At 37.3% G+C, this 13,795-nt stretch overlaps 1 protein-coding gene across 12 annotated transcripts in view; it reads left to right on the top strand.

Moving 5' to 3' along the window:
* OSBPL6 (oxysterol binding protein like 6) overlaps window positions 1-13,795 on the top strand; it is an 89,504-nt gene that overhangs the window by 66,807 nt on the left and 8,902 nt on the right. For all 12 annotated transcript variants that reach the window (XR_015740261.1, XM_087917255.1, XM_087917582.1 and 9 more), the window contains 6 exons: window positions 2,101-2,354; window positions 5,497-5,634; window positions 5,934-5,997; window positions 6,285-6,363; window positions 8,480-8,624; window positions 11,652-11,796. Coding sequence is in view for 11 of the 12 variants with exons in the window: in XM_087917255.1 (XP_087773381.1) it covers window positions 2,101-2,354; window positions 5,497-5,634; window positions 5,934-5,997; window positions 6,285-6,363; window positions 8,480-8,624; window positions 11,652-11,796 (825 nt within the window). In the remaining variant the exon portion in view is untranslated. The remainder of the gene's footprint in view (window positions 1-2,100; window positions 2,355-5,496; window positions 5,635-5,933; window positions 5,998-6,284; window positions 6,364-8,479; window positions 8,625-11,651; window positions 11,797-13,795) is intronic.

Here is a 13,795-nt window from a genome sequence, read left to right as displayed (position 1 = left end):
GAAGGAAATTACCTGGTGCTGTAAAACGTCAATCCAAATGTTCCTAATAGATTAAAGGAAGTTAACAATTCAATAGTTTCTTAAAGTGATTAGGAAAGGAAGTACCCAGTGTCCTTTTTGAAGATACCAACTATGGTTTGAATAAGAACCCACCCACCCCCAGATTGCTAAATCTGTTGGAAACCACTGTTTGGAGGTGGTCTCATGAGGAGCAACTGCCTGGAACACACATAGCAATCTCAAGTCCTCTCCTTATCTGGAGAGGAATTATGAAAAGTTGATCTATTCACCAGCTCTTCACTCTGGTGCGATCATCGGCTCTTCATTTTGTGGAACCATCTTCAGATCAGCAATTATTCCCTGGAAATCTAAGGCCTTAATTTTGCCACACTGAAAAAAATAAAGTTGAAGACCGAAGAAATGATTGACATGATAATAGAATTCTATCCTTTGAGACCTAGTCAAAAGCATGTCTGACCTCGAGGTAAAAATTCAGCAATAGACAAGCTCACAAGTAAATCCAGTATCAAATCCTTCTTTTTTATGAAAATGACAGTGTCCGTTAGTGGCTGAAATGTATTTTGTATTCATATTTGAAAGCTGTACTCTGTGTAGAAGAAGTTTAATACTCTGTTAGTTGAAAAAAAAAATCTAATTACAAAAAAAAAACTTTGGGAAAATAAACAATAGCAATATGTGAAAAACTTCTCTTATTGCATTCACTATTTGAAAAGATATAATTAGATTTTTTTAAGGTATTACCAAAACATTTTTATTTTTCCAATTATTTTACAGAAAATGGGCCTGGGGAAAAAATACACCATCCTCCCTCTTCTTTTGTCATTCCTTTTTTCTGAAACTCATCTGTCAGCAAGTAGTTAATTGAATTATATGCAAAGGTACAGCAACATTAACAAAAATCCTTTTAAAAAGAGATTGCCTTTAAAAAAATAATAATTAAAAGGGTAGGAAAATCTGTTTGGAAAATAAATTAATGGGAATAGAAAAGCAAAAGTGGGAATTAGTGCATAGGTAATTCCATCTGTCGAGGAAGTTACGGAGGAAAAAAAAACCTAAGGTGGTAAAAAGGCAAGGAATGAAAGATTAAGCAAATATGTACCCTGGCGACTTATTTTGCTGTTTGAATATTTCAAGGTAAGCAGCTTATTCCATCTTGTTTCTTAACAATTTGTTATGTACACATGACAAAGCAAAGAAAAATCTAGGTAAAGCCATGGTCAGGCATTGTGTGGTTTTATAAAGAAAATAACGACACCTGGATGCCTTGTAAAATTCTGTGCACAATAAAAGCTTCATTTGGGATCATTCTTAATCAGATTTCCTTTAAATTGATTTTAAATATCTTTTTTTTAAACATTTTTGCCAGGCACTCAGGATTTAGTCAGGTGTAGTGATACTCAGATTCAAAGCAGGACTATGCCTCATTTGTTGTAACAGGTTTAAAAAAATGGTACTAACCCTACAGTTTATTTTCTGAATCCATGATGTCAGGAGACAACATGATTTAGTGGTACATTTGGTTAGTTGACTTTTAAAACGCTAAGAAATTGTGGCCTCTAATAAGGAGATTCCTTACTCTAGGCTACAAGCTTGCTTGTAGACTAATGTAAGATAGTAAGATAAATTGTAAGATAATTAAAATTCAAAGTACAGATAGTCCTAGTGCAGTTGTAATCTATGACTTGCTTGTTAAGCAAAGCAGTTATGAAGTGAAAATGGCGGGACTGCAGGCATGCGTATGATTTTGCTTCAGTTTTCCTTTGCTTCACCTTTTATCTTTCTCTTTGGGGGCATCTTAGTATGGGCTAAATCAGCAAGTTAAAATTAACAGAGTTTCTACTAAATTCATAAATGTGAGAACTGAATGTTAAGCTGTTTTTTTTAGCACTCTTGTAACTTTGAAAAGTCACTAAATGAATCAGTAACTTTGAGAACTATCTACAGTTTTATGTAATATCATGCCATATATATGCATACACCCCACTACATGCATACAAACATATACCCACTATATGTATATGTGTGTATATCAGCACATTGTATAGGTTTCATGATCATTCTGTTCTATTTCTCTTTTAGTAATGAATGGTGAGCTAACAGGAGGTGCTTTCAGAAATGGACGAAGGACATGTCTTCCAACACCCTCCCCTGATACTAGTAATATTAATCTGTGGAACATTTTGAGAAATAATATTGGGAAGGATCTTTCCAAAGTATCAATGCCTGTAGAGCTCAATGAGCCTTTGAATACTTTGCAACACCTTTGCGAGGAACTGGAATATAGTGAACTTTTGGACAAAGCTGCTGAAACAGATGATCCTTATGAACGTATGGTAATGGGCCTGATTATGGAACATATCATGGTGTTCCATAATGTGTTCCTTCTCTCTTAGACCTCTGGTATTTTGCATTCTCTAAAAGGAGTGATGCTGGCAAAATGAGGGCCTCTAGCTTATACAAAAGTACCATTTGTTTGCCTATAAAATGTATTTTGTAACATACTTAAAAAATCAAAGAGAGCCTGCCCTTTTCTCTGTGACTCTTCTGGGTGAGAAACATAAAATATGTTCTGACAGGAAGAGGGTACTGGGAATTTTTATATTGCAAAGTCTTGCCCGAGTACCTTTCATTGCATTGCATTCTCTGAGAATGGCAACTATATAAATAATGAAGATATATAAATAAAAATATGATTATAGTTTGCACAGGAAAAAGTCCTGGTGAACTGTTTCCATTATACACTGCTCAAAAGAATAAAGGGAACACTTAAACAACACAATGTAACTCCAAGTCAATCACACTTCTGTGAAATCAAACTGTCCACTTAGGTAGCAACACTGATTGACAATCTATTTCACATGCTGTTGTGCAAATGGAATAGACAACAGGTGGAAAGCATAGGCAGTTAGCAAGACATCCCCAATAAAGGAGTGGTTCTGCAGGTGGTGACCACAGACCACTTCCCAGTTCCTATGCTTTCTGGATGATGGTTTGGTCACTTTTGAATGCTGGCAGTGCTTTCACTCTAGTGGTAGCATGAGAGGGAGTCTACAACCCACACAAGTGGCTCAGGTAATGCAGCTCATCCAGGATGGCACATCAATGTGAGCTGTGGGAAGAAGGTTTGCTGTGTCTTGTCAGCATAGTGTCCAGAGCATGGAGGTGCTATCAGGAGACAGGCCAGTACATCAGGAGACGTGGAGGAAGCCGTAGGAGGGCAACAATCCAGCATCAGGACTACTACCTCCGCCTTTGTGCAAGGAGGGACAGGAGGAGCACTGCCAGAGCCCTGCAAAATGACCTCCAGTGGGCCACAAGCGTGCATGTGGCTGCTCAAACGGTCAGAAACAGACTCCATGAGGGTGTTATGAGGGCCCAATGTCCACAGATGGGGGTTGTGCTTACAGTCCAACACCGTGCAGGATGTTTGGCATTTGCCAGAGAACACCAAGATTGGCAAATTCGCCACTGGAGCCCTGTGCTCTTCACAGACAAAAGCAGTTTCACACTGAGCACATGTGACAGGTTCTGGAGACGCCGTGGAGAACGTTCTGCTGCCTACAACATCTTCCACCATGACTGGTTTGGCAGTGGGTCAGTAATGGTGTGGGATGGCATTTCTTTAGGGGGCCGCACAACCCTCCATGTGCTCACCAAAGGTAGCCTGACTGCCATTAGGTACCGAGATGAGATCCTCAGATCCCTTGTGAGACCATATGCTGGTGCAGTTGGCCCTGGATTCCTCCTAATGCAAGAAAATGCTAGACCTCATATGGCTGGAGTGTGTCAGCAGTTCCTGCAAGACGAAGGCATTGATGCTATGGACTAGCCCGCCTGTTCCCCAGACCTGAATCCAATTGAGCACATCTGGGACATCATGTCTCGCTCCATCCACCAATGCCATGTTGCACCACAGACTGTTCAGGAGTTGGGGGATGCTTTAGTCCAGGTGTGGGAGGAGATCCCTCAGGAGACCATCTGCCACCTCATCAGGAGCATGCCCAGGCGTTGTAGGGAGATCATACAGGCATGTGGAGGCCACACACACTACTGAGCCTCATTTTGACTTGTTTTAAGGACATTACATCAAAGTTGGATCAGCCTGTAATGTTTTTTTCCACTTTAATTTTGAGTGTAACCAAATCCAGACCTCCATGGGTTGCTAAATTTGATTTCCATTGATAATTTTTGTGTGATTTTGTTGTCAGCACACTCAACTATGTAATGAACGAAGTATTTAATAAGAATATTTCATTCATTCAGATCTAGGATGTCTTATTTTTGTGTTCCCTTTATTTTTTTGAGCAGTATATTTATTTATATACATGAATGATGCTCCGTTTTCTGTGTCTGGGAAATATACCAAAATTATTGTGAGATTAATCTCTATAAAAATTTTTAACTATGTATCTTCAAAGGTAAAAAAAATATTCTTTTCTTTCTTTTAATTACACATCCATGTTTTTTTTTCCTATTGCAATGCTGCCTTTTAAAAAGTAGTTATAGATTTTTGTTAGCAACTTTTTTATAGAAGCAGTTAAATACCAATGTGGAAGAAATTCAATTAGGAAAGTGTATGTTCCTGATCTGGAAATACAAGAAGGGGTGTGTTATTACAGGATATTCCTCCCATATGCACAACATGTATGAATGAAAAGTTTATTACAGTCAACAACTACATTTTTCTCCCTGAAATGATCTGTAGCTCTTTCTGTGATCTGTTCAGTTAGATCAGACCCTCAGATGTAAACAGTCTAGTAAGTGTCCAGTTTGGAACATTTATTTGTAGCTCTGGTTCCCAGGCAATTGAGAAGAGAACTTGAAATTGGGAAATTGGTTTGTTCTCAAAGCAATAAAATAGTTTATACTGTGATCCTGTTTGGAAGGAATAGAAAGCATTGCTTCCATAAACCCTGAAGTTAAAAAGTCCAACTCTCTCCCTTCTGGTTTGCCTCATCTTCTGCACCTCATAATAAGTTGTGTTTCCCTACAACAAATAAACATGGCCACTGTATTTTCTTCAGATGCAGATTATCATCTTGACATTCCTTTTTTGTTTTTCCCCAGAGTTTTGTGTCTTTGTAAGTGCAATATTACATTATATATTACATTATACATAAACAGATATACAAGTAGATTCTGTGTCCATCCTGTCTTCCTGTTAAGTCTTCAAGATATAACATTCTTACATTTTTCTCCTGCATTTAAAAGCATTCATGTCTGATAATAGAACATTAGCCCTCAGTTTCTTTCTGTTTTGATTTAGATCTTTGCTACACTCTGGAAGCAAATGAGAACTACTAACTAACATAAATATAAATACTGTATGTATGTATGTATGTATGTATGTATGTATGTTAACTATAAACAGGGAAAAGGTGCACCCTAGGAAAAAACATGGTTGATTATAGAAGCCAATCAAGCCAATCTTTTTCAGAATTGTTTTCTTAAATACTGTTTTGTTGTTCTAATTAGGTCCTTATTGCTGCCTTTGCAACTTCAGGATATGCTTCCACTTATTACAGAGCAGGAAGCAAGCCTTTTAACCCTCTACTTGGTGAGACTTATGAGTGTATCAGGGAAGACAAGGGATTTCGATTTTTCTCAGAGCAGGTATGGTCTGCTGTAATCAAGATAGTTAAATATTGCTGTATGACTTTATTTTTTGGGAAGAAGGAGAGTTATTTAAAACATTTCATCTTGATTTATGAAGTGCTGTCAAGAAAATCCTTAGGTTTGTTTTAAAACAATATTTGTTTTTGAGATATTAGCTAAAATTCAACATGGCAGAATTCAGCTTTGCCTTCATGTTCTTTGTATGGTTGCATAGTGTTTTTTTCAAAATGTAATGAATTTTAAAATCTTGTATAGATTGTGTATGTCCAATTACTTGTATGTAATTTTTTTTCCAGGTTAGCCATCACCCACCCATTTCTGCCTGTCATTGTGAATCAAAGAATTTTGTGTTTTGGCAAGGTATATATTTGAGTTACAAATGGATGAATCAAATTTTAATTAAAAAAGAAAATTAAATTTTATAAATTCTCTTGTTGAAATGTAGTTACAATACTAGCAAAGGCCAATTGTTCTTTCTTTCTTTATTTTATTACATATTTTACATTGAGAAATTAGAAATCAACAATTTTCTGCCTCTGGATTAGCCTGTTGATCTGTTTAGAACAAGATATATTAACTTACATAGTATCTGAGATGAATAAATGTATATAGCATTTTGCTTCTTTGTACAAATTTCTTTTATTTAGATATTAGATGGAAAAACAAATTCTGGGGGAAATCGATGGAAATATTGCCAATTGGAACTCTGAATGTGACACTTCCTAAGTAAGTGCTTTTTGTATGTCTTTTTATGTTAAACATCAAGTTATTGTATAAACATGACAGATATGAAATCTGAAAATGTGCAGAATTTTTAGGCAGCGGTAAGAAAGCTGGGATCCCTGAAGAACCAGATCCCAGTGTCCTAGCAACAATTAATATTGAAATGAATTCTGGTTGAGCTAGGGTGAAAATGGTCATTGCTTGAATGGATGGTGTTTTGATCCTTACAAATGGTTACCTGGCATAACTTTGTAACAGTAAAAACATTTAGACTTCCCTTTGTTATTTTCTTTAAAAAGGTAGGTATATTTTAGTAATTGAAAATGAAATATGCCCCTGTACAAACAAGGGTGTTAGCAAAGTGGAGAAAACCTAGTGCATTTTATTAGTCTTACTGTTCTTTATTATGTTTATCCTGAAGCATGTTAGAGTTGATCAGCTGATGCCAACATATTATAATTTGGCTTGCTTCACACAGAACTAATGCAAACAGAAGAATAAATTGGGAAAAAATGTCTCAGATTTCTCATCAGTATGCACCCACTATGTAGCTATAGACAAATGAAATTTTAATTTATTTTAAAATTTCTTTATTAGATTTATATCTTGCCTTTTGTTAAGAACTATGATAAATAGTTACCTTGTGTTAGGAATGTAAGTCACCTAACAGTTGGGTTGGAAAATATATAAACCAGGATAGACATTTTAATACTGTCTCTTTAAGGAAATGCTAAAATTGTAATTGGGTGTGGTTCCTCAAATGGCCATAAGATGGAGCCAGAGACCTGGGTTGTTCTGTTCTGTTGTTGCTGAGAGTGTTGCTGTGCCTGCATTTCCCTATTGACTGTTACTGATCATCGTTATTCTTGGATTTGATGTGAGTCTTTAACTGAACTGTTTTTGATACTGGACTTCGATATTTTGGATTATCCCTGGACTGAAAACTGACTGCTTTAACCATGTATGACTTGGACTGCTTGTTGGATTTTGCTTAAATGTTTATTGGAACTAAAAACCTACATTTTACTATACAGTGTATCTGTGTGCTGGTTGTGTGTTATTCTTCACTACTCTTACTACGTGTCCCTGTGTGCGCTCATTCTCCTAACGGGGAATTACCTCAACACCTTGCCTTCCTTTTTTATCCACAGCAGCCCCGAGTGATAGGTTGTGTTATGAGAAAGTGGCTTCAAATCACTCAGTGAGCTTCTGCAACTTACAAGGGGCTAGAACCTGGATGTCTGTAATTACAGTCCAGAAATTTAATCACTTACAACACTGACTGTCTTTGTCTCAATCTAATCTGTCTCAGTAGCTTACATTAGCTTCTAACAGAAGTATCTTTTGAACTGTATAAAAGCAACAGATTGATCCAAGACCATAATTGGAGTGAGGGAGTTGGCAGAGCTGCAAGCTGCAAGTGGATGCATTCATGTTAATTATTTTTTGTGGTTAATTCTGTCTTGTGACTGTAAGCATAGTCTTCTCTGGAAGAATAAAAAATGTTTTTTAAAAATATTCCAGTATGTGGGGGTTAGTGCCTCCAATATCAGAAGTACCCTGAAAAGCCTGCTTTCAGGAAAATATTTGACAATCCAAATTATCATTTAAAATTTTTGTAATGTTGAACAAAGCTTCTATGGGAAAAAAGACAGTGGAAGTACTCCATTCAGTATAGAGAGACCTGAAGGATAAGCTTTTTGAATCTGTTAGAGCAGGAGTATTCTTATCATTACCATCCCAGACTTTGACATAACTTTCCAGACACTTTTCTCAGGCCTGTTGTTTACAGTGTTTAAGTCTTGTTATCCCCCCAGATTTTTTGGTAGCTTTAAGAATCAGTGTGATATAATTGATGATGGATATAGAGCCATGTTCGACTAATGTTGTTTTATTATGCTTTCTATGATGATGCAAAAATTGATCGTAAAAAATTGTTGAGGACATAAAGATGGAGAAAAGGTAGAATATAAATATTTAAATGAGTGAAGAGGTGCACCTTTTCCTTCTTTGTGAGTTGTTTTTAATATTGGAATTGTAGTAAGATTTATTTGCATGTGAGCTTGGAATGGCTTTAGAAAAGAATTCTGAAGCTTATTACTCTTCCCTTTCTTTCTAGATACGGTGATTGCTATGTTTGGAACAAAGTCACTACTTGCATACACAACATCCTGAGTGGAAGGAGATGGATAGAGCATTATGGAGAAATAACCATTAGAAATACAAAAAGCAGTGTCTGTATTTGTAAGCTCACATTTATCAAGGTAGATTTACTATGATCATCATCATGAACAGTGAAGGGACTATGTATGCTACCAATGGCCTATTCACAGGAACATTTGGAAATGCATCAGTAGCACGCTAGCTTCAATAGGTTCTGTTTCAGTGGGGAAAATAATTAATAGTCCTTTCAATTAGCTGCCAGAGAGCATCTAAATTTAGTGGCAACATTCCTATATATTCTTTTTGGGTGCCACAATTAATGCAATCAGTGCCTTTATGCATGACCATTGATGCAAATCTATAAATACCTTGTAGAGCTCTATGGTTGACAATGACGTATAGTAGACTTTCAGCGTGGTAAAATCACATTGTTCTGCATCATTTTATCTAAATCGCCTGCATTAGTGATAATGGCAACAACAATTTATTAAATCTTTATACTGCCAGACTCCCAGTGATTCTGGAAAATATTACTGTGAATCTAGAAATGGCTCCTGGTTATATGAACCAATTCAGCATGACAGTGAAACGTTTACCTGGAAATATTTTAATTTTAAATATTAATATTAATGTTGTTCTTCCATGCTTTCCCATAAATAAATACCGGTCTTTAAGCAAAATAATAGTAAAAAACAGTGCACAACCCAAGTTTAGAAGAATCTCCCCCTTTTTATCTTTGTCACCCAAAATGATTTTCTAGGATAGGTGAGAACTTCTAACTTTCCCCATGGATGGCAATATAAGCAATATTGAAAAGAGTAAAGATTTTCTGTCTTCATTTTAAGGTGCTATGAGATGTATATACATTATTTAAAACACCTGGCATTTCCTTTAACAGTTTTATTCCTATGTAGATGTGACCAGTTAATTTATTGTCTAGTGGTACAATTAATCGGTTGAGATTTCTTTAATTAGGTCCCAACCTTGCTGGAGCTCATGAGCGTTAATAGTTCCATGCAGATAATTATAAAAAGAAAAATTAGAAAAGCTATTTGTGACTGGATTCCCAATCAAGAATGCTGTTTTCTTTTTTTGAGCTCCAGACAAATACACTGCTCAAAAAAATAAAGGGAACACTTAAACAACACAATGTAACTCCAAGTCAATCACACTTCTGTGAAATCAAACTGTCCACTTAGGTAGCAACACTGATTGACAATCAATTTCACATGCTGTTGTGCAAATGGAATAGACAACAGGTGGAAAGCATAGGCAGTTAGCAAGACTTCCCCAATAAAGGAGTGGTTCGCAGGTGGTGACCACAGACCACTTCTCAGTTCCTATGCTTTCTGGCTGATGGTTTGGTCACTTTTGAATGCTGGTGGTGCTTTCACTCTAGTGGTAGCATGAGAGGGAGTCTACAACCCACACGTGGCTCAGGTAGTGCAGCTCACCCAGGATGGCACATCAATGCGAGTTGTGGCAAGAAGGTTTGCTGTGTCTGTCAGCGTAGTGTCCAGAGCATGGAGGCGCTACCAGGAGACAGGCCAGTACATCAGGAGACGTGGAGGAGGCCATAGGAGGGCAACAATCCAGCATCAGGACTGCTACCTCCGCTTTTGTGCAAGGAGAGACAGGAGGAACACTGACAGAGCCCTGCAAAATGACCTCCAGTGGGCCACAGATGTGCATGTGGCTGCTCAAACGGTCAGAAACATACTCCACGAGGGTGTTATGAGGGCCTGACGTCCACAGATGGGGGTTGTGCTTACAGCCCAACACTGTGCAGGATGTTTGGCATTTGCCAGAGAACACCAAGATTGGCAAATTTGCCACTGGTGCCCTGTGCTCTTCACAGACGAGAGCAGGTTCACATTGAGCAAATGTGACAGATGTGACAGGTTTTGGAGACGCCATGGTGAACGTTCTTCTGCCTGCAACATTTTCCAGCATGACCAGTTTGGCAGTGGGTCAGTAATGGTGTGGGCTGGCATTTCTTTAGGGGGCCGCACAACCCTCCATGTGCTCACCAGAGATATCCTGACTGCCATTAGGTACTGAGATGAGATCCTCAGACCCCTTGTGAGACCATATGCTGGTACGGTTGGCCCTGGGTTCCTCCTAATCCACGACAATGCTAGGCCTCATGTGGCTGGAGTGTGTCAGAAGTTCCTGCAAGACAAAGGCATTAATACTACAGACTGGCTTGATACTATGGACTGGCCCACCCGTTCCCCAGACCTGAATCTAACTGAGCACATCTGGGACATCATATCTTACTTCATCCACCAACATCACATTGTACCACAGACTGTCCAGGAGTTGGGGGATGCTTTAGTCCAGGTGTGGGAGGAGATCGCTCAGGAGACCATCTACCACCTCATTAGGAGCGTGCCCAGGCGTTGTAGGGGGGTCATACAGGCACGTGGAGGCCACACATATTACTGAGCCTCATTTTGACTTGTTTTAAGGATATTACATCAAAGTTGGATCAGCCTGTAATGTTTTTTTCCACTTTAATTTTGAGTGTAACTCCAAATCCAGACCTCCATGGGTTGCTAAATTTGATTTCCATTGATAATATTTGTGTGATTTTGTTGTCAGCACATTCAACTATGTAATGAACAAAGTATTTAATGAGAATATTTCATTCATTCGGATCTAGGATGTCTTATTTTTGTGTTCCCTTTATTTTTTTGAGCAGTGTATTTTAGAAGGAAGAAATCTGCCCTAAAAATACTTTCACTTGTCAAGAAGACTAAAGTACTTTTGAGTAGGATATAAAATAATCTTGCTTTCACAGCCTGTTCTATTATTCTAGCAATTACCTTTTTATGATCCTATACATAATTTGAGTAGCCTGTGGAAGCAGACCTTCATATTACAATCCCCCTTTAAATTAGAAGTCTGCCATCATTCAGAGCACTCACATATATAGTGTGTTGTGTCATAAATAAGATTACATTTTTTTTTCTCATGGGATTGCATGTGAAGAATCACATTTATTGAAGGCTCTTAGTAAGGAATGGGGATTGCACTCTTGCTGTTGATTGAAGGCAGAGAGACTTGATAATAGATGATTTGTTTACATTTCATAAAACCAAACTATTTGGTTTTAATGTTTTTAGGTGAACTACTGGAATTCTAATGTAAACGAAGTTCAAGGTGTTGTCATGGACCAAGAAGGAAAAGTGGTGCATCGCCTTTTTGGAAAATGGCATGAAGGATTATATTGTGGAATTGCACCTTCAGCAAAATGTATATGGAGGCCTGGTAATACATGACATTTATATAATTCTAAATATAACTTAAAAAAGTAATAAAGAAAGGAGTAGAATTTGTACTATAGACGCCAGGATTTCATCTCGGTGTACTAGTTATGATAGCTTGGAACATTAATTGTAGCTTAGAAACTGTAAGTGTAAGTCATTGCTGTCCTTTAATAATTGTATCTTTCCATGATGAAATCTAAATCAAACTCAGCTTATTTAGAAGACTGTGTGTGTTCCATAATAGGTTCTAAGATCAAGCAGGAATAATGCAAAAATGCTGTAAGTTGTTAAATGGCATGTGTTGAATGAAGAGAGATCTAATATTTTGAGCATGGTAGCAAAATGTTTAATGCCACTGTTGCCATTAAAATGAATGTGCATTTTTCAGTATTATATATACTCTGTGTGTGTGTGTGTGTATGTGTGTGCATACCGACATTCTTACTGTTTATTGAAGGCAGAGAGACAGACATACATACACACACACACACATACACACACACACACACACACAGAGTATATACATTTTGATATTCTTCAAGCTGAACAGAAAAAAAGGAGTAGTTCCTTTGAAAAAGGTAACAATCACTTATTTAGTCAATTGGATTTATTGGTAAGGACAAAATTACAATCAGTTTTTTCCCATATTTGAATGATGAATTTTGTGCAACCGAATGTTAAAAAAATAAAGAACATTGGAAGAGAAAGTAGAAATAATGTATGCCGTAGAAATAATTCATGCAGTATTTCTATCGATGGGGGAAAATGGGATTCTTTGATTAAGGATACAGGTTGTACCTTCTGAACTAAATCTTGTGTTTTTCTAATTTTCCAAAATTAGTAGCTATGAGGCAGTTCCTAGTTCTCCTATAATTTATATGCTTATTTTGTGATTTAACAAAAATGATATGAGAACTGGTTGGGAATTTGAATTATCTTTAACTTTTTAAATCTGGGATAATGTTTCAAGGTGTCCCACAATACAGTGAGTCCTCATTTAGCAACTGCCTTGGATAGCAACCATTTGCAAATATGACTGTAATTAATGGTAATAAAAATTCATTTTATGATCAACGTGGGCATTTATGACAACAAAACCTTTAGTGTGAAATTGATTAAGTTCTAGTGAGTTTCAAGCAGCAGCTACCAGGTTGTTGGATGCAACAGAAGGTTACATAAAAGGACTATTCAGAACTGCTTCCTTTCATAAAATTGGCTCATCCTGTATGTTGATCCCAAGCCAGGATGCTAAGAGTTCTGCACATATTAATTTATTAAATTGATATGTATCCGTCTGGCCTAGACTCATATATTAAGTGAGAGAATGGGAACTCAAAGCAGTGTTTTTCACAAAATGGCGTTGTTGGGATCTTTTCAGAAAACTGCCAAAACTGACCATTTTCATAAGGCCTTGCTTTTGTAATGTTGCATTCTGGTTTTATCTACTTGTAACACACCCATGGTTCAACCTGATTCAGTAATATAAAAAAAATAGGTTAAATGAAAAATAAAATAACAGAGTTGGAAGGGACCTTGGATGTCCTCCAGTCCAATCCCCTAACCAAGGAGGAGATCCTATACCTTTTCAGACAAATCGTTATCTAATCTCTTCTTAAAAACCTCCAGTGTTGGAGCATCCACAACTTTTAGAGGCAAGCCATTCCACTGGTTAATTGTTCTGTCAGGAAATTTCTCCTAAGTTATAGGTTGGTTCTTTCCTTGATTAGTTTCTATCTATTGCTTCTTGTGCATAAAACATAATATGAATGCCCATGCTGTGCCTCAGTGATGTAGAGGGCCAACATTCAGTAATATCTGTAAGACCATTAAAGCCCTAAGTATCCACCTTCTCTGGAATATTTTGGGATGATCTTTCTTCCTGAAGTAATTTCTTTCTCCTTGCATAGAAAATCATGAAGTGATTGTGTCAGACCATGAAATGTGGATTTTGTGGGGCAAGGTTTGGGAGAACATATGGGGGTCCTAGCCAAGCGGAGCAT

The sequence above is a fragment of the Pseudonaja textilis genome, chromosome 1 (genome assembly GCF_049901715.1).
Source record: "Pseudonaja textilis isolate UNSWEBS1 chromosome 1, rPseTex1.2, whole genome shotgun sequence".
NCBI classification, from domain to species: Eukaryota; Metazoa; Chordata; class Lepidosauria; order Squamata; family Elapidae; genus Pseudonaja; species Pseudonaja textilis.
This window is presented reverse-complemented; position numbering and strand designations above follow the sequence as displayed.